The following is a 22,123-nucleotide window of genomic DNA, read 5'->3' on the forward strand; positions in this document are numbered from 1 at the left end:
ACAATTTCACCCTCCTATTCCCTAAAGCATACCACAAACCATGTCTTCAACATCATCTCCTCTCTGCATCCCCAAAGAGCAAGTCATCAATGGTCTCTCCAAGATTAAGAACAAAGCCTCCATGGGACCAGATGGCATTCTGGGCTGTGTTCTTAATGTTCTTAAACAAGAGCTAGATCCTCCACTAGGCACCCTATTCAACCACAGCTGAGTACTGGCTTTGTCCCCACTGAATGGAAAACAGCAACTGTTATCCCCCTCCACAAGGGATGCTCAGCAACAGACCTGGGTAATTAGAGACCCATAAGTTTAACCAGCTTCATCTGTAAGGCAATGGAACAAATCATCATGGAGTTCATAAATAAGGATTATAGGCTCATGCACTTAATATATCACACCAACTCAATGATCACTTTTTTACAAGAAACACACATGAAAAGTGAACAATGGGACAATAACAGAAATAAAAATTGGATACAACAAATTATTGCAGCTGGGGATAATACAACCTTGAAAGGAACTGCTTTTATAATTAAAACATCCCTCCAAGGAAAAATCCTAAATTCCAACACAGATATTAGGGGAAGGTGGTGGTATTTTTCCTGCTCCTATCCATACTATAATAATCCTCTACTCTTCCTAAATGTGTATGGTCTATCTGTGAACCAATCAAACTTTATTTATGAAATTCATAATCTATTAACAAGATACCCAAATCACCTCCATATCTTGGTCGGAGACTGGAATATGTTAATTAATCCATATAATGCTAGATCCTACACTAACAACAAACAGTCATCACAAATTACTTCAGCCCTAGAAGAATTAATAGATTACTTTAATTTGATAGACCCACATAATATGCATCAATCAAGCAAAATAACAAGTAAATACACATATTACTCAGCATGTCAAAAATCATGGTCAAGAATTGATTTTTTTCATGATATCTTATATCTTAACTGAGTACAAAATCGACTACAATACTAAACCTAGATCTAGTTCTGACCACTTAAAAATCTCTATAGAATTAAACAACTCTAAACTTAACCATAATTTATTTATTTATTTATTTCAGTTTGATTACCGGGGAAGTCCACTGGGCTATTGGGCCCGTTTTCAGTGGAGGCCCGGGGAGAAAAGCTCCAAAACAAACAAAAAAATCAATTTATATATACAGATTACAAAAATAATTTCAAAGTACATGCAAATCCATGTTCAAATTCTGAATTACAATGATAATTCCAGTAAACAAGTAAAGTCCAAGTCACTCTAAGAAACAAGTATCAGGTGGTTGTAACAGAAGAAACACAACAATTCCACTTTTGTTTTGAGAGAGAGGCAATACTTGGGATAATACTGTTTTACTGTACTGTTCACTAAGCATAGTGCATTATAGAAAGGAGAACAGGTGCAGAATAGAAGGAGGTTAGTCTGGGACAAATGGAGTAGAAAGTTTAGGTATTAAAGGCAGAGGAGTGCAGTTGCAAATTCTGTTATGAAAGAGGTAGGAATGAAGCAGAGTTTTGAAGTTGTTTAGGTTGGTACTGGTCCTAAGTGACAAGGGCAGGGCATTCCATTTCTTAGCAAGTGTAAAGGATAAGAGAAGCTGGCCAGCAGGGCATTGGGGTTTTTGAACTGTGATCAGGTTGTGTTGTGAAGATCTAAGTGGTCGAGAGGGGTATCAGGATATTTGTAAGGGCTGGGCAGTTTGAAGGGTATAGTAGTAGCTTGAAGGCTGTGGTGAGTTGGAGGAGGTTAAGTTGATTAGGAAGTTTGAGTCAGTTTAGGGTGAGAAGGGAGGAGCAGTGATGAGAAGAAGATTTGGCATTAGTGGCAAATCTGGCGATTTTGTTGTAGCATAGCTCAAGTTTGGATGTAAGAGAGGATGAGAGATTAGTTAGCAGGGGGCAGAGGGAAGGAAGGAGGAAGGTAGAAGCAAGGGTTAGTCTAGAGTGAGGAGAGAGGAAGTGGTTGTTTCTATACAATAGACCTAGTTTTATGTGAGTTGTTTTGATATTCAGTTGGATATGTGTATTAAATTTTAGTTGATAGTGACACTAAGAAGTTTGGAGGAGGATACGATTTCGATAGAGGAGTTATTAAGGCTAGTGACTAGGAATGACTGTTTGTCGAGAGAGGAGGATTTAGAGGGTGAGAAAAGGAGTATCTTAGTTTTGTTGGCATTTAGGGAGAGGTGGTTTTGTAGCATCCACTTTTCAGTGGTAGAGAAGTCACTTTGGATTAGGGCTTGGAGGTCTGTTAGGTTAGAGGCAGAGCAGATTAACGTTGAATCATCAGCGTATTGAACAATTTTAGTGTTGGGGATGGCCTTGTAGAAGTAATTTATGAAGAAATTAAATAGTAGTGGACCGTAGGAAGAAAAGAGGAGGTAGCTTGGCCCCATTTCACTGCTTGAGATCTGTTAGAGAGGTAGCTGGAAAACCAGGAAAGGGATTATGAGGAAAGGTTGAGATTTGATAAGTGGTTTAGGAGGTGTGTATGTGAGATGGTATCAAAAGCTTTGGATAAGTCTAGAAGGACAGTGGATACTATATTACTAGTGTCACGGGCAGAGTTAACTGAGTGTAGGAAGGAGAGAAGGGCAGTGTTAGTACTATGTCCAGGGTGGAAGCCGTGTTGGGTAGGAGAGAGAAGCTGGTGCTTGGTGAGGAAAGGGGGGGGGTATGGGGTGGATACATTTTTCTAGGATTTTAGGAGAAGGTATGGAGAGCAAGCAATAGTTTGCAGAAGAACAGTTTTGCCTTTTTTTTGGAGGTGAGGTAGAAGCGTAAACAGAGAAAAAAGTTAGGTAAGATAGAGATTAGTAGTAAGAATCATGATGATGGATGATAATGAAACAGCAAGCAAACATAGCAATTAGGAAGGCAGATGGGATGTTATCTGGGGCATTAGAGCAGGGCTTTAATTTAAGAAGGAGTTTCAAAATCAAATCAAAACTTTTCAAAGTGGTCCCTAAATTCAAATTTAATTAACAAAAAAGAAGTTATACAAGAAATATATCATACTCTCTTCCAATTACAAGAAAATATCATAAAGAATGCTATACCATACGATATCCAATGGGCAGCAACTGAGGCAGTCATAATAGGTGTATTAATACAGAAAAAATCAATATATAAAAAAACAAAATAAAGAAAGAGTAATAAACCTAGAATACCAACTGAAACAATTAGAGGTAAGATTTCAGTGTAAATATTATAAAGAATTAGAAAACTCTTTACTCAACCTGTAGAAACAACTCTGCTCACTACAAACACAGGAATGCTCTATCAGTGAATTAAAAATGATTTGTAAATATGTAGAATGGGCTCAAACACCCACAACATTTCTAGCTAGATTTTAAAAATGGTCCCCAAAAAATGTTTATAAAGGTAAAACTTTGTGTAGAGACTCTGATATTATTAAATCATTTGAGGTAATATTCAAGGACTTATATGGTCCACAAAAACAGTCTCAATCAGAATCATAGGAACAATTTGGTAAATATTTACAATTCCCACTTTTAAACGATGAACAAATTAATAATCTCAAAGCTCCTCTCACACTAGATGAAATCAAATTAGCCATTAACAAACTAAAACCAAGCAAAGCCCCCACTCTAGATGGTTGTACAGGCAAATTCTATAAAAAATTAAACCACAGTTATCTATCATATTACTAGAAATATACAACTATACCATCAGATTAGGTATTTCAGACCTATATATAAATAACTCTAAAACCATCTTTATCCATAAGCCTAACTCAGGCAAAACAACCCCATACAATTATAGACTGATAAGCAATTTTCAAAACCATTTAAAATTATAAATGGGACAAGACAAGGATGACCTCTCAATCCCATATCTATTTAATATATACTTGGAACCATTAATGCTTTTTGCAGCTTAAAAAAACTTTCATCATATTCCAAGAATTCTTAAAGTCCAATTAAAATTCATATCCTTTGCTGATAATCTAAACATCTATTTCAAACTTCCCCATTCTGATTTACAAAAAATTATAAACTCTATTGAGACATTTGCACAGGTATCAAATTATGAAATTAATCCAATTAAATTGGTTATATTACCAATAAAGCCCCTTGGACATAAGGAATTCTATTTTCCATAAACTAAATTTAAAGTTATTACTCATTGAAATACGTAGGTATCAAATTTGACCTTACACAAAAAGAATTACTGAAAGAAAAATTGTGTAAAACATGATGAAATATTAAGAAATATATTCTATATGAAAAAAAATATTCCCTTTTATCTAAATCAGCTATTATTATAATGAATATATCTCCTATATCAGTTAACTCCCATAAACTCAACTATTCCAAAAAAATGTATTTCATAAAATGAAAACAGAACTCTCAAAACTCATATGGTATCTAAAAAGTATTAGAACAAGTTACAACAAGCTTACCTTACTTAAAGGAAGGGGAGGAACTGGATTACCTGATTTTCAACTTTACCATGATATTATATATGCTAGCAGAATTATACAAATAGCATATTATGATACCTCAAACCACAACCAGTCCTCATTATGGGTTAAAGTATAGTATCAACACATAAAATTGCAAAAGGTTAATCCTAGAGCTATCCCCTTCATTAATCAAGATAATATTAAAAACATTAAAATACATCCTTTGATCAAAAATAAAATAAAACATTTCCACAAATTGATAATATCCTTACATCTAGAAACCAATCTTGATATCTTACAGCTTATTCACCTCAACCCAAACTTGAAATTAAACAATTGTATGCTAGACTTAAAAAGATATCCTCAAATAAAAAATATCACAGTATGGGAAATTTACCAAATGAGAGAATATATGGTGGCTGATATTAGAGACAGTCTAGGAGTATCAAAAAATATGATATAATACTTAGACAAATAAATCTATTAATCTAAACAAAACTATCTAACCTAAAAATAAATGAACACGAGATCAATACAACTCAAACAATTTAAAAAATTCTATTATACAAATCAAAAATGTTATCCACTGCCTACAAATGAATAATAAAAATTAAATCCCAAGATTCACTTTTATTTTCTAATTACTGGAATGGGAAAAATAATAATATTACTCCAAAACAAAAAAATGTAAGCAGTGTAACATACTTTAAAGCTTACCCCATTCAAAAACCTAATATATACTCAAATTATGACCAATAATGCATATTACACACCTGCTTTATTAAACAAATTTAATCCCAGCTATTCACCATACAGTCCATTCTGTCCACCAGTTTTGGCTGATACTGTACACATTTTTTGGAGCTGCAAAACTGTTTACAAGCTATGGTACTCACTAAGAACTAAACTTAAAAAAAAATGGGATATGAAAAGTCAACAGTTTCCTGGGAAACTGCAATTCTTAATATAATACCGGGCAATCTACCCAACCTGCACCAACATGTTTTGAGCATGATGTGTGCATTAATAAAATTCTACATAGTGAGAAACTGGTTATATAGATACAAAGTTACTTGGGAGAAATTTAAAAACATGGCTTCTAAGTACATTTTATCACATAAACTAATTACTAGAAACCAAAGAAAGATCTCCTACTATCAGAAATATTGGAAATCTCTTTGGAAAGTATAATTAATGACCAAAAATAATCCATGTTAGAAAAATGTTAGTATTAATCCTACTCATCAATTATTTTTTCTGGCATCATACATCAATAAAAATTGAAGGCCTACAGCATAATAAAGTAGAATAATACTCTTCATCTTTTCTTCTCCTATTTCTATTATTTCTCCCATTTCTTCATTTTCTCGATCTCCTCTCTTTCTCTTCTTTTCTAACAAATTAATTATGGTGGCATCAAGTGTAAATACTGTAAATAGTTATTTTTTCTCTTTTTTTAGTAATCTCTTCTACATATATATACTACATATGGGTGTGCATACTAATAAATTGTTAATATTGTTCACTTGTACACAAAGGGAAATTATCTACAGTTAGATGTTCTTCAAACTAAGTATAACATTATAATAGAATGTGCACTGTTAACTTGCTTATCATTATATGTACTGTTTTATAAATATGTTACATTGTCTTAAAATGAAATAAACATTATATATGAAAAAAAAAGGAAATATTGGTGACCTCCAAATCCTAGACCGATCCCAGTTAAATTGTGTCAAGGGTAGGTTATGCCTGCTGAACTTGGTGGATTTTGAGAATGTGAACAGAGCTATAGATGAAGGCAAAGCTTGTCTTGGCCAAGGCCTTTGACACAATCCCACATTTTGGCATCATTGTCAAACTAACCCAGTTGAATATTAACTTCTATGTTGTCATGTGGGTTGCAATCTGGCTCTCAGATCAACAACACTCAGTCAAAGTGGCAGACTTCACCTCTACCAGAAGACCTGTCACCAGTAGGGTCCCACAAGGGCCAATGCTAGGCCCCCTCTTGTTTGGAATATATTTTTCTGAAGTCCAGGCCAAAATGGAGGGGCTATGGCTAAACAAGTTTGCTAAGTGATTGCAAATTAGGTGCCATCATTGAATCCCCTAGCGATGTCAGCAATCTTCAAAAGGGGCTTACACAGACCAATGATTGGTGCCAAAGCCATGGTCTTAAACTAAATGCTAAAAAATGCATCATCATTCCCATCAGTATAAACAATGTCTCTGCTAAATATAAAATAAAAAATAATACCCTAAGTACCAATTCTTTAATGAGAGACTTGGGAACACAATTGACTGTGACCTTAACTTCATCCACCAGGTGTCTACTGTGGTGAGGAAGGCATTCTATGTCACTCACCTGATTAGCAAAGGCATTGCCTCAAGAGCAAAAGAGGTTATAACTCCCCTGTATGCATCCCTCATCAGGTCTATAATTGAATATAATTTTCCATTTTCTATATACAGTACCAGACACCTACAGCAGCTTGAGAGACCTTAGAGATTTCTAACTAAGAAAATTCAGGGTATCCAGCACGTCTTATACAGACAGACTGAAGTCACTGTCCCTGTACTCAGTAGCATATAGACTACTTAGAGGTAACTTCTGTCTGGCTTACAAGGCTATCTCAGACTCAAATCTAATGAAAATGCTGCACATCCATAAGTCAAATGGGACTAGAGTTACTCATTCCAGGGACACCAGTCTAGCCTGTAACATAAATAGGAACTGCTGGAGAGACAGATACATCTCTCAGAGATCACCACTGTTCTGGAATATGCTTCCAATCCATGTCAAGCAGAGCACCTCCATGACCCTGTTTAAATGCAACCTGGATGACTGGATGGGAAACTGTAAATTTCTGTTGGGGATTGCCTCTGCTTCTCTCCTGGACATGGGTAATCCTTGCTAGAAAAATCTTGGGCATAGATGATATCTCATCTAGTATTATATTGGGATTTTACAGCTAGGTTTGTAAAGACCCTTGGGTCACTAGTCTAGTAATATCCTGTGAACCTATGAACCTATAGAGAATGCATCTACTTGTTGGGTAGTCAATACTTAACTCAGTGCAGAATTTCTAATTTTGGTTACTCTGTATACCAGTATTTCACTGGAAGTTTTTTTTTATCATTGTTAAGACCACATGTTGGTGTATTAATACTACTAGACACAATTAATCAGTAATACATGATAATTCCTAGTCATTTGAGAAATATGAATTCTGTTTTACAAATATTTTTGCAATTACATAATTGAGTGCTGTTTTTTATAGGTCGGTGGTGCAGTTGGAGGCAATAGTTTTAAATTTAAACTCCTTTTTGAAAAAGGAAATGAAGAAGAGGGTGACTGCCTGCACTGGAGGAGTGGATCATTTCATACTTTGGAAGGATTTCCAAATTGTGTGATTGCAAGTGGTGTAGTAAACTTTTTCCTGGCCAGAACAGAGCAAGTAAGAAGAGTTGGCTTTGACCCAAAACTCTCAAGAGTGGCTCACATAGGTATTTAAATTATTTTCTTATCCCTTGCATTTTTAAGTCTACTGATTAGTTTTTATGTTGTGACAGTGTCTCATGATTCTGGTAATTTCTTTTATATGTATTATGACATTTATAGCAGGATCTAGTAAATAACTATAATATTTGAAATAAGCATGGTTGTAAATAGCAGAAACCTATGGCATGACTAGTGTTTTAATACATTCCAAGAAGCAGTGCAATCCAAGCGGGTATACTGTGTACTTGACCTATGATGCACTGTATTGATAAATGGCAGTCTATATTCATGTGTGTGTGTGTCTGTGTGTGTGTGTGTGTGTGTGTGTGTGTGTGTGTGTGTGTGTGTGTGTGTGTGTGTGTGTGTGTGTGTGTGTAGACACACACACACACACACACACACACACACACACACACACACACACACACACACACACACACACACACACACACACACACACTCACACACACACACACTTTAATAACCAATGTTGAGGTTACAGCCAGGTCTGGCAATTGATGCAAAAAAACAAGGCTACAAACTGTTACCAAGATACTTCCTGTGGCACAGGGCTTGATTTGGATACAGTGTGACACTGTGTAACTCACTGAACCAGGAAGTGCTTTGGGGCAATTGGGAATTTGGGCTAGGGTCATTAATAGTTTCCTAGGCAGCATGCTTAGTAAGTACCTAAGATCTTATAGAAATTCTTAATGTACTTTATATATTTAGTATTGGATTAGTAATCATTTATCAGTTCACAGGAAAGTATGTTTGGTAACCACAGAGGTCCAAACAGACAAAAAAACTTTTTTTCAGTGGAGGTTCAGACAGAAAAACAAAAGGGTTTCAAATACATTAAAAATTAGGAGTATAACAATCATGTACAAACAGTTGTAATACAGTAAGCTCACAGAAATGGATATAAAAAAATCATACACATGAAGTAAAATGTAGACACAAAATAATATTGAATAAAAAAGCAACGTATCAAAATGACAGCAGGTTTTGTTAATGTGACACACAGGTGTTATATTAAAATGCATTAAGGAATCTTTCCCAGTGCACAACAAATGCTACTATAATATTTGATGCCACCAATTAATATGTGACAGTATTGCCCTTAAATACAGACTGTTAGAACAAAGTAATGAACAAAGTAATGAAATGCTCTTTTCTACCTAACTCTAGACTGTATGAATTATTTTTTAATTCTTTCTTCTGTTTTTTGTCCCACACATATGTAGTGCTAATTTCTGATTGAAATATTGGTATTAACAGTTTGATTTATGATAGTTTGAATATTTACAACAGTTTGACTCATATAGTCTTTAAATTGTCTGTCTATTGTACTGTATATAACACATGACTGTGTGGAGATTTTCTCCCTGGGCCCCCGCTGAAAATGGATATGTATCCAGTCGGACTATCCCGGCCAACAAATATAAAATAAAATAAAATAAATAAAATAAAATGAGGACTAGGGACTGTGGTATCAAAAGCCACACCACTGAGTGCAAAATAGTATAGAAGGGTGACTGGCAAATACATATTATTATTTTAGGTTATTACCTACTACATCCAAATAAGTTGTATACTGAACATCTGTAGGGTAGAGTTATGATCAGTGGCTTTTCAGGACTTCACACACCTTTTTTTTCACAGCCCAGTGACCTTAAATACCATATTGCCAACAAAAATTGAAACTTGACTAGGATGATTTTGCATTCACACACACACACACACACACACACACACACACACACACACACACACACACACACACACACACCACACACATGGGGAGTTTCCCAGGGGGATAACAATGTCATTCCATTTTACTGCTAGTACCTCTTTTTCTTGTCATTACAGTAATAGTACCAAAAAAAAAAAACAGCCTATCACACTATGAGTGCAACTGCTTTTCACTCTTAACTAAGCCAACTATAATATAACTGTTTAGTAGCTATAGCCAATTTGATCATAAACTAAAATTAGCTGATCTGTTGCTGTATGCTCTGTACCTCTGGCTGTTAAAAGCATCTAGCAGGTGGAGAATCTTACAGACAAATCACAGACAAGAATTCTCATTCCAAAAGTCTTTTCTGAACAGTTTAAAAGGCAATGGATGTTAACAATTACTTTTTTAGCTGAAAGAGTCTCAAATGCTAAATCATCTGTTTAGCTTTTTTAAAAGTAAGATTCTAGGTTTCACAATCACTTAAGAATAAGAGAAGCTGTGATTTAAGCAGGGTAATTCTTGAAAAGATCTCTGCCAATGTGTTCAAGGAGCAATTTCTCTACCTCTGCAAATACAGTTATTATATTCTTACACAACTCCTTAAATTGTGTGCTTTATATGCTTCAAGATTCTCTACAGCAAATACAAAAACTACCAACATTTCACACAGCTTTCACATTTCTGTCTTTTTCAATACATTTAATATAGCTTTCTGTATTTTTCTGTCCTCCCTTCATGTTTCACTGAAAGATAATGGCAAGTGTCACACAGGCTGTCACAGTCATAACTGTTAATTAGAGAATTAGCTTAGTAAGAGAAGAATAATATAAAATTGGGGTAAACATGGAAGGGAAGGACAGTATATGATAAAAGTGGGAAACAGCTGTAGGATGTGTAAGTACACAGACATAAGAGTATATAAGGAAATAACATCAATGATAAATTAAAAATGCATGAAAAAGAGTTATTAAATCGGAAGACGAACAAATTACAGAGAGACATTCGTGATTATGATAATAATAGAACTTTTACGTTAGTATCCAATCAACGTTCTAAGAGGCGGAGTGTCAGCTTTAAAAAAGACAACATTATTTCCGGGTCAAACAAGAACAGGAGATTTGTGTCGGGCGAAAGTGGAGCGTCCTCGTTTGAGGAAGAAGAAGAATTTCAGCAAGAATTTCCTGCTTTACAAAGACCAGTAGAGGAACAATCCTTTCGCAGGACTTTTCGGGGCTCCGGTGGAAATAACTGCAGTTACAACACAAAGAAAAGAGGCTGGCAGGGATAGGAATATGGTAGAGACCCGGGAGAAGGACGTTACAAGAGAAGTAAATGGACTAATTAATAAGGTACAACCAGTTTATTTAAAAGACTATGTGGTTAATTTGTCCAGTTACATTTTTGATGATGTGGAATTAACAATTCTAGACAAAGGTTTAAAGTTTATACCTACTGTATTGCCTCAATTATACGAGGTAAAAGGGGAAATTCAAGAATTGGTACATAAAATGAATGTGAGGGAATATTTTTTTAACCAGGGAGAACAAGTTGTCTCCGTGGAAAGTGATTGTGATTCAACTGCCAGTGGGGAATTTTACTATTCTTGTGAATCAGAAGTGGAAAACAATGCTTATACTTTGTTTGATTTGAGTAAAATCAAAACGAAAAATATTTTTTTTCCACCTTGTAAGAATGTCTGTATACAACGTTTCAACAATGCATTACAGTTTCTTATAGAAAAGGAACTGAAGGAAGGCATTGAAAGTAATAAGAAGTATAATATGACAAAGGAAGAGTGGTTTAAATTACATAAAATGAGTCAGAATTGTGATTTGATATTTAAGCCCTCTGATAAAGGGGGCAAATTAGTGGTCATGAATTCAATTGATTATTTAGAGATATGTTTACAACATTTAAGAAATGAAGAAATATATAGCATTACAGATGATACAAGTTTAGTGAAAGCGCAACAGGAATTATATAATTTGTTAAAAAAAGGAGAAAGGTTACATTATTTCATGGCTAAGGATATTACACACAAATTATATATAAAGAATAGTACAGTAGCAAAGTTTTTTTGTGTTCCAAAATTACACAAAAATGTTCAAAAGCCTCCAGCTCGACCGATAGTTTCGGCAACTAGGACTTTTACGTATAATGTGGGTAGCTTTTTACGTGAAATGTTAATAACAGAGGTGGTGAAATTACCATCTTATATCAGAGATTCTTATGATTTTTTGGATAAAGTACGAGGAATAGAGTGGACCAAGGATATGTTTTTTATTACAGCGGATGTGGTTAGTTTATATACAAACATTACATATCATCTAAGTCTGAAAGCTGTACAACATTTTCTTAGGGATACACCTAGGACTCAATATGTTATGGAATTACTATACTTCTGTTTGACTAATAACATTTTTGAATTTGATGGAAAGTTATATAAACAGAAGGTAGGAACAGCAATGGGAGCGGCATTTGCCCCACTTTATGCCAACTTATTCATGGGACTGGTTGAGAATGAATATATTTACAGAAGTCAGTTTTTCAATAGATATGTGCTCAATTATTTTCGCTTTATAGATGATTTGATTTTTATCTGTAAAGGGGGAAAAATCTGGCTCATGAATTTGTGGACTATTTAAATAATAATACTTATGAAATCAAATTTGATGGAATTCAGATAGGTGTAGAAATCAATTATTTAGATATTTCTTTGAAAGGACAAATAGGCAAAAAGATTCACACTATGATACACAGGAAGTTTAATCAAATAAATAGGATGTTACATGCCACTAGCTGTCATCCAGAACATACTCTAAAGTCTATACCTTATGGAGAAATGTTGAGAATTAAAAGACTATGTAGTGATGTCAAAGATGCACAAATTGAAGCTAAAAATATAGTGTATAACTTCATAGAGAGAGGTTATAATTCAGAAGAGGTTAAATTAACTTATGTGAAGTTATATGAAAATGATAAAAAAGGTATACCGAGTAAGGGAATTGTTAAGAATAACAATTTTGAAATAATAAACAGAAAGAAAGAACATTTTAAAATGTTTTTTGTTACCAAATATACTGTTTTTCTAACAGAATGAATGAAATAGTAAAAAGTTTTTGGAAACAAGTTAGAAGGGAAGTGCCTTCATTAATGGATGTAGATCTCTGATCAACATTTGCAGAAAACTACGTTCTCTCATAAAAACATCCAAGGCCAACTTTGAGAAAAAAATCGCTAAGGACACTAAAGATAACCACAAAGCCTTCTTCAGCTATGTTAGAAACCTGGGAGGAAACCCTCAGATATGCTCAGAGTTGGTTCACAACAACAAAAAATACATTGAACCCACAGATATTGCCAACATTCTGGCTGACAGGTTCAGTGCAAATTTCTCCCCTCCCTCACCCCCAAAAGAAGAAATACTTATCCCAGCTGAATGTAATCTCCCTGTCATCTCAGATGTCCAAGTGAGAACCACCCTAAACAAAGCAAAAAACACAGCATCAATGGGACCTGACAGTATCCCGGGTTGCGTGTTACGTGAACTCCAAGAGAAGCTAAACCCACACATAAAAATGCTATTTAACCTTAGCCTTACTTCGGGATATGTACCTGAACACTGGTGTACAGCAACAGTGGTCCCACTCCACAAGGGGGTGCCTCTACAGACCCTGGAAACTACCGCCCCATAAGCTTAACCAGCCTGGTCTGCAAAGCTATGGAAAGAATTATTATGGAACTCATAAACAGAGACACAGGGGACCTACAGACACTTGACCCCACCCAGTTCGGCTTTGTAAAGGGCAGATCCTGCCTTTTAAATCTGGTTGACTTTTTTGAAACAGTCACTAGAGCCATTGATGAAGGCAAAGCAGTCCATACAGCATACCTGGACTTGGCTAAGGCCTTCGACACAATACCCCACTCAGGCATCATAGATAAGCTCAACAGCTTAAAAGTAAAAACGTATGTCACTAGATGGGTTGCAAACTGGCTAAAGGACAGAACCCATAAATTTAAAATCGCTGGAGCAATGTCAGACTCAAAGCCAGTCACAAGTGGTGTCCCACAGGGATCTGTCCTGGGGCCCCTCTTGTTCAGCATTTACTTCTCAGATGTTAAAGCAAACATGGGAGGGCTGTGGCTGACAAAGTTCGCAGATGACTGCAAACTAAGCGCCATAGTCGATACACCAGCAGACACACACATCCTACAAAAAGGCCTCACAGAAACGGACAACTGGTGCCGGAGTCACGGCCTTAAACTAAATGCCAAAAAATGTATAGTCATCCCCTTTGGGAAAAACAAAGTACCCACAAATTATCACATAGACAGTAACCCACTGAGTACGGAAAAAGTAATCAGAGACCTAGGGACCCAAGTCGACAGCGACCTCTCATTTGATACCCACGTTGCCAAAGTGGTTAGAAAAACATTCTACCTTGCACACCTCATCATGAAGGGATTCACATCCAGATCCAAGGATGTCATTGTACCCCTATATTCCTCCCTCATCAGACCCATGATTGAGTACAATGCCCCATTTGGTATGTACCTCACCCGGCATTTGCAACAGCTGGAGAGACCACAAAAGTACCTCACCAAGAGAATCAAGGGTCTCCAACATATGTCTTATTCTGCCAGACTAAAGAAACTTCAGCTCTATTCAGTAGCATACTGCCTGCTCAGAGGTGATCTCTGCCTGACGTACAAGGCCATGTCCAATCAGGATCTGATGGACATGCTCCACCTCAAAAAATCCAAATCCATCAGGATCATGAGAGCTAAAGACTTAAACCTCGGCACAAGTATGAATAGGACATGCTGGAGGGATAGATTCATAACCCAGAGGCTTCCCATGCTTTGGAACAAGATCCCAGTTCATATTAGGCAGAGCCTCTCACTGACTCTCTTCAAGAGAAATCTTGATGAGTGGATGAGAGATCGTAAGTTTACCCCAGGGGTCACATCTGTGTCACTGCTAGACAGGGGCACAGTCAACTAATTCTATTATATAAGGGGACCTTCATTGTGTCACTACTAGACAGAGGCACAGTATTCTAAATTTATTCTGTACATTTTTTGTACCATTTCATGGGATGGCAAAAGCCACATCACTATGGCTAGGCTTACAAATGCCCCAGGGCAGATAGCCTAGTACTATACTATGAAACTATGAAACTATGAACTCAGTGTCTCCTTTTGGAGGGGACACAGTTTAAAAGATTTTTTAGTTCGGGGTAAATACAGAAGACCAACACAGAAAATAGGAAATGTTATTATTAAAAAGGGAACGTTTCCATGTGGAAAATGTTCAGTATGCCAGTATATAACAAATGAGGCAGTAAAAATAGGAGATAAAAGTCTTAACACCATGGGAGTATATTCCTGTTTGAATAGGGGTGTAATTTATTTGATTAAATGCTCGTGTGGTAAGAATTATATAGGGGAGACAAAAAGAAGTTTAGCAGAGAGTAAAGGAACACATCAGGGATGTAAAAAACAAAAAAATGATGAGTCCAGTAGCAGAACATTTTCACTTGGAACATGGGGGGGTTATTAAGGAAATGAAAGTTACAGTTTTAGAACAAGTAGAACACCAGTATGGTAACGAAAATTTATTAAAATATATTTTAAGGAAAAAAGAAGCTATTCTTATCATGAAATATGAAACTTTGCAGCCTAGGGGGCTTAACAAAGAGTGCAATTGGCAGGGTTTTATAAATTGATTGTTTTATTAGTAATTATGAGCAGTTTTATTTAATTGTTTAATTGAATTATTGGAGAATGAAATGTTAAGAGAGTATATAATGTGGATGTATTAATGGATATGTTTTTTACTCTGTAAAGGCAACAGCCGAGGTGCTAGAGACGACACTATAAGGTTTTATTAATAAATTAATTCTGGTGGAAAGTACAGCTGTTTTTCACTGTTTTTTCCTGTGGTTATAATAATATAGGGAAATGGGTTCAGGCAATAAGAGTATAACCAGAAATGGGGTTCAGGCACATAGACAGTGAGACATTTCCCTGTAGTACATTTGGCTGGGGGACACATAGCTGAAGTGACATTCAGCTGCAGAGAAATATGGCTGTTTGCAATACCCCTGTGAGCAAAGAGAAGCACACACTGCCACACTCACAGCTTTAATAACCAAATGCATGGAGGCAGAAGAAGTAATGAGTGCTGTGCTCAGTGTACAGTACATATTTATATAACTACAACATGTAGAAGTGTTCTACAGCATGGAAAGTAACCTGCAGGCTACTGTAGTCACATTTATGCTCCAGTATGCATTTTAAGTAATGTTCCATAGACACTGTGAAGGGGGTAGTGGCCCACACACACCAATCATAAAGGCACTGGCCATTGTGAACTGCATTTTTACTGCCACTGACATGCCCTCTGGCCAGCCTGCTGCTGATGACTAGCATATTGTTTTCTGTCTCGTGTTCCCTTGAGGACCATGGGCATTGTTTTTCCCTTGTGCATTTGGTTATTGAAGTTGTGGGCATGGCAACACATTCTTCTCTTTGCCCACAGGGAATTTGCAAACATCCCTATTTCTCAGCAATTAAATGTCAGTTCAGCCATGTGTCCCCAACCAAATGTACCACAGGGAAATCTTTCACTGCCTAGGTGCCTGAACCCCAGAGAAATGAGGAAGCACGCACACAAGAGAAAGTCAATGTAGGTGCTAGGTCTGTCATTTAACTAAGAGAAGTGCAGATAGGAAGGCAAACAAAATTGAGCTCAGCTGGGAAAATAAGGAGGAAGAAAGGATAGTAAATACAAATTAAAATGGGTGAGGTTATAAGCAGCAGCTGATGCTTAGATGAGAGGGAAAATGCAAAAAAAGTAAAGGGGCAAAAAGGACAGTTAACAATAAAAATGAGTACAGGAAGACAAGTGAAGTAAAGTGATTAGTAATGTAACATATGGAGAATTAAGGGCATGCGATGGAAGAAGGGATAAGAGTCGTAGTAGATTCATGTAAGACAAAAGAAGTGAGACTAATTATAAAAGTATTTTTTTGGTGGAGAGACACACTACACCTGTAGAAGTATGGTAAGTAAATATGATTTTAGAAATAATGTTACCATTGATCTTTTAATACAGCATTTCATTATTTGTCTGTAGTTTTCTTTTTCCTTTTTTCATTTTAATTTTCTTCTAGAAAAGATAGAGTATAATCCTAGAAAATGAGTTGACACATATAGTAAATAGATAGGATATGTTCAATGTAGGTACAATGATGGGAAGTCTTGTCATGCAGTGCAAAGGTAATCTGTATGAGCAGACTTGACAAACATGCTAATATATTGTGCTGCAACTAAACAGAATCACTGTAAAGTAAATCAATGACACATTTCCAAATGGATATCTGTTACATTAGTCAAAGAAGATAGAGCAGGTTAAACTTCAACACACAGAACCATTAGATTTCTATTGAAAAAGCTTGTGTATAATGCCCATCCCAACGTTAAGTGTTGCAAAGCAACATTTAAGGGAGAGGGCAGCTCCCTTCATCATTCATTGTATTGAGACACAATTTCACATATAGCTGGCCTAAAGAAATATGAACGTCATAAAAGGAGCACAGTACTTAAATATCATTTGTTTGAAATTGACAAATAATTCTGCTACAAGAAAGAGCTGCAGGTGATGTTATTAGCAAATTGAAAGTGCACAAAACACATTACATTGTATGTACCTTCATTGCTTTTTACCTCCAAGTCTAAGGACTATTGAAGTCTACCCATATTGGACATGGGCCCATTCTTTCCCCTGTTCTGGTTATCCATATCATGGAGGTGAAAGCCATCCACAGGTACTGTCATCCATGCAAGTGATTAGTGCCCTCATCAGCATTATGCCAATGAGGCTATTTCTATTACACCCCTCCACTTGTTGGAGAAAATTTGACCTATATGACCACAGGTGTCACTACACCATCCCTTTCTGAGTCCATGTATCTATATGCTCACCATGAAGGATATGCATTACCAGTTTGGTGAACTGAATACATATTTATAGATTCACATCATACTGAGACATACTTCTTCCAGTTATGGTTTGCTAGGTAGTCCCAGGAATCGATAACTGATTGGGGTGGTTGATCATATGAGTTATTGCTAATAATGTCAGCACTGATGGTTGGTAAATGACAACTAATTTGTTGCTTTGCCTGGTAATGGCTACTGCAATATATATCAAACAACTCACATGCTGGCAAAAGTCATGGAAGAAGTCTAGCAAAGGAAACACAGATAGTCTTTTGGTCATGCTTGACAACATGGTACAAAGTCCTCCTTAGGAGAATGTCAGAAAAATCTCCACAAATAACAATGGTAGTGTATATTCACCCAGTTCCACCATTTTTCTAACCAACTGCAGGTTCAGCAGATGTCCTAATCATTTAAATGGCCAATGGGATATTAAGGTACAAGAAATTCTAATGTGTATCGGAAAACTAGGTGAATTACTCAAGGGTAAAACATTTTGCTTTAGGATCCAGTTTTTAAACATTTAAGATCTATTAGGCACAAACCCCTCAAACAATTGGGATGCACTAAGTGTGTCTAGATAAGCAACAAATGTCATTAAAACAAGAAACTGAAGATGAAGCTTATTAGTTGTAAATGTTATATTTCTCCACTAAGCTGTAAAACCTATAGCAGAATTAAATAACTACTTTAATAGGGGAATATTTATTATGCATTTCGCAAAAAGAGAAAAATAACTTAAATTTTATGGGAATATGGGAGACTCATTGGATAAAAAAATGAACAACATGAACAATGAATTAAACTTTAATATCTTAACATAGGATTAAGAGATTTAAATATACAAGATTAATTTTAATAAATTATAATAGGCGATGCACAAATAGTCTTTGTAAACCTAATTGAATGAGGGATTCATGAATATGTTAATCAATGAACACAAAAGTTGGCTCTTCAAGTAACATAAAAAATGTTGATTGCGGTTCTAATCCATACTGTCTACTGAAATGCAATGCCAGAATTCCCTCACACCATCCGGATGCAGCGTCAAGCTCCAAAACATAGAAGTATGCAGATTACCTCTGCCAGAGATCCTCTCAAATCCTGAAATTCTGGCTTGTGCACAACATGGACTGTAATAACTGTGTTTTAAAATGGCATGCAAGGAATCTCACCCTCTGCATGTTGGGTAGCCCTTATGTTTGTTGCAAACTGCTTATATATATATATATATATATATATATATATATATATATATATATATATATATATATATATATATTTACATATCTACATACAAGCTTTGCTTGGAATCTTGCTTGCCTAGCCCACATAATAATGTAAAGGTAGGCGATAATGAAACTCAGAGTTTGTTTTATTTTGTAGCAATCATTTTTAAGTTGTTAATGTGATCCATGAATATAGGTTTATTGACTAATATGCCCTGATATTTTAACAGAATTTATTTTAGTAGTGAGCATCCTATATATAAATTTTATTTATTTCCAGAAGTAAAGTTTTTATATATTTTTGTTCAACCATAAAACCAAGTTTTAAATACAGTTTTGCAGTTTTTGTTGACAAGCTTGTTAGTAATTAGTTTGCCTATTTTCTCTCTCTCTCTAGCTCTCCCTCTGTATGTATATATATATATACATATATATCTTGAGCTCTCTCTCTCTCTCTCTCTATATATATATATATATATATATATATATATATATATATATATATATATATATATATATATAGACACAGACACACACACATACATACATAGGGGTATATAACATTTAAAAATTCATCTAAATTACTTTTACTCAAATCACATTACATCTAAGACTTTTTATGCAGCAAATTACTCCCATCTACATATCCATCCATCCACAACCTTTTTTTCCTATTTTGCACATGGGGTTGGGGTGTATTTATCTATATCTATCTATCTATCTATCTATCTATCTATCTATCTATCTATCTATCTATCTATCTATCAATCTATCTATCTATCTGTTTATCTATATGTTCACACCAAAAAGTCTAACACATCAGTCCATGCACCGATTACTCTATGAGCACTAGCTGTTGTTGACGCACACACACACACACACACACACACACACACACACACACACACACACATATATATATATATATATATATTTTTTTTTTTTTGCAGGGGTGGTGGTCAAGCAACCCTGCATCCCTCATACTGCTTACTTAAATATATACAAACCTGTGGGGGGGCATTAGAAATGGTGCACTAGGCTAATTTGCCTTGTATTTCCCCTACCCTAGTACCATAAAAAACATCCATCATTAATTCTCTATAGCCTACTAGATTTTTCTATCAAATTTGATTAAACTAAATTTTAAACTACACGAGTACTAGATACAAAATTTAGATATTGTCTGTGTAAACTAAATAAGGTTAGATAGAACATTATATACCCATGTTGAATTGAGACTGAACAGATAAGGGCACAAAATTGGAACCAGAATTCTATAAGGGATTGATTTCCTTTGCTTTTCCTTAGTCTTTGTTGATAATTCCCATTATGAGATCACTTTTTATAACCATGCCATGAGTTGACTTACTTTCTTTTTAATCATTGGGTTTTGATTTAGAGGCTTGCTGGTAACTCTATTTGTATCACATCTGTTTGCTTCATTTTATCTTTTGATTTATTTATGATACAAGAATCCTGTCAAGATTTCTGCAAAATGCCCAGATTTTTGCTTCATGTTTTTGGTCTATTCCTCATGAATTTTGTGTTTTTCTGGTAAATCACTGGGATGATTTAAGGATTGAAGTCATTAAATAATGACATACATTTGTGTTTCAGACTTCTTATCCTTCAGAAAATGTATGTTGACTGAAACTCTGTTGTTCTAGCCACTTTCTAAGTTTATAAGAGGAATATTTAAAGTCTGTCCCTATTTTTGGGCCTTCCCCCTCCCTCATTTTGTCAGGCTTTGTTGAGATTCCTTGCACTAGGAGGTTGAGAGGTATGCCATGGCAGCTGGTGACTTCAAATCAAAGGGGGGCTGCAGGAGACAGCTGAATGGGTGGGGCCAATGGGAAGGAGTGTGGCCAACTAGAAAGGGGTGGAGCTATTCTCAAAACCACCAACACTGGGATTTTAATTAAATACACTGCCCTGGGTGCCAAACCATCATTATGAGAGTCCAATCAAGACAAAATGAAATGGAGAAGAAAAAAAATAGTTCAATGCATTGGCTACATGACAGCTTACTTAATATCTAGATGGAAAAAAAAAGGTTGTGAGGCATGAAAAAATAAATTACTTTTTAAATACATTACTGGAATGCCAGTCAAAATCATGTATAAAAAAACAAGCAGAACTCAACTCAAACCACTTCTCTTTGCACCGCAGTTCTAATTATAATTTATATTCAGCTGTATAAAAGTACCAAGTAACACGTTGAAAGTAGCAATCTCTATGATACCCCCACTTGTAAATATGTTTCTTATCCAAAAAAACCTGCTGCCTGACAATGACTATCTACTTGTTTCATGGGGAAAACATGACCAAAGTAAAAAAAATGAACAGCAAACAAGAAACAAGCTCAAGATAAATTGCTTAAAGGATTATTGCACAGGTTATGGACCACACATGATAGATTGACATTCTCTTTAGTTTACAGGTAAAATCTGCAAAGATGATTGCAAGTCTCCAACAAATGCAACGAGCTTCTGAAAATACTGTAATCATGTCCTTTATTACAAATAATGTCATATGCATTTCAATACCTAAGGCGTATACATTATCTAGTTATGTAAATATTCTCTGCATGGCAACAACAAAAAGGCATTCAATGATGATAATTATTTAACAGTATGCTTATTAAAGCTTTCTTGCATCTTACAATCTCAGACAAGCTTACCTTCACTAAAGCATTGCTACTTAAACAAAGAGCAACAGGCACTGCAACAACATGCATTTTCTGAATAATATGAAGCATAAATCAACAGTATAAAAATATGACAGAAAGGCAGAATATTCTGCAAAAGCAAGGACAGATGAAAAGACACTGTGGTATTGGTCTACCTTCGATGGGGGGATACTCTGCACACTTACACTGCATAACTGCTCCTTGCCTTGCTTGGACACATCCAAAGTCATTACACGGGGGAGTGGTGTACAACAAGAATGTCATAATTTGAAATGTTTCTGGCTGACAGTGATGGCCTTAACACATTTGTCATACCTCAACCTCAGAGCAAGAAATCTGGGAAAAGCCATACATAGAAGTGGGACAAAGGCCCAAAAATAAAGACATTTTTTTTTAAATTGCTCTTATAAACTTAGAAATATAATAGAATAGATAGAAATAGAATAGTAGGTCTTGCATTAGTATGAATTTTCTGAACGGTATGAAATCTGAAACTCAAATGTCTGTCA

At 35.5% G+C, this 22,123-nt stretch overlaps 1 protein-coding gene across 1 annotated transcript in view; it reads left to right on the plus strand.

The window, feature by feature from the left end:
- LOC122803790 (beta-1,4 N-acetylgalactosaminyltransferase 2-like) overlaps positions 1–22,123 on the plus strand; it is a 493,524-nt gene that overhangs the window by 423,407 nt on the left and 47,994 nt on the right. Inside the window, exon 6 of the mRNA XM_044073477.1 lies at positions 7,725–7,950. Within this exon, the coding sequence (XP_043929412.1) occupies positions 7,725–7,950 (226 nt within the window). The remainder of the gene's footprint in view (positions 1–7,724; positions 7,951–22,123) is intronic.

Source organism: Protopterus annectens, chromosome 6.part0 (assembly GCF_019279795.1).
Source record: "Protopterus annectens isolate FY-2018-M chromosome 6.part0, PAN1.0, whole genome shotgun sequence".
Taxonomy (NCBI): domain Eukaryota; kingdom Metazoa; phylum Chordata; order Ceratodontiformes; family Protopteridae; genus Protopterus; species Protopterus annectens.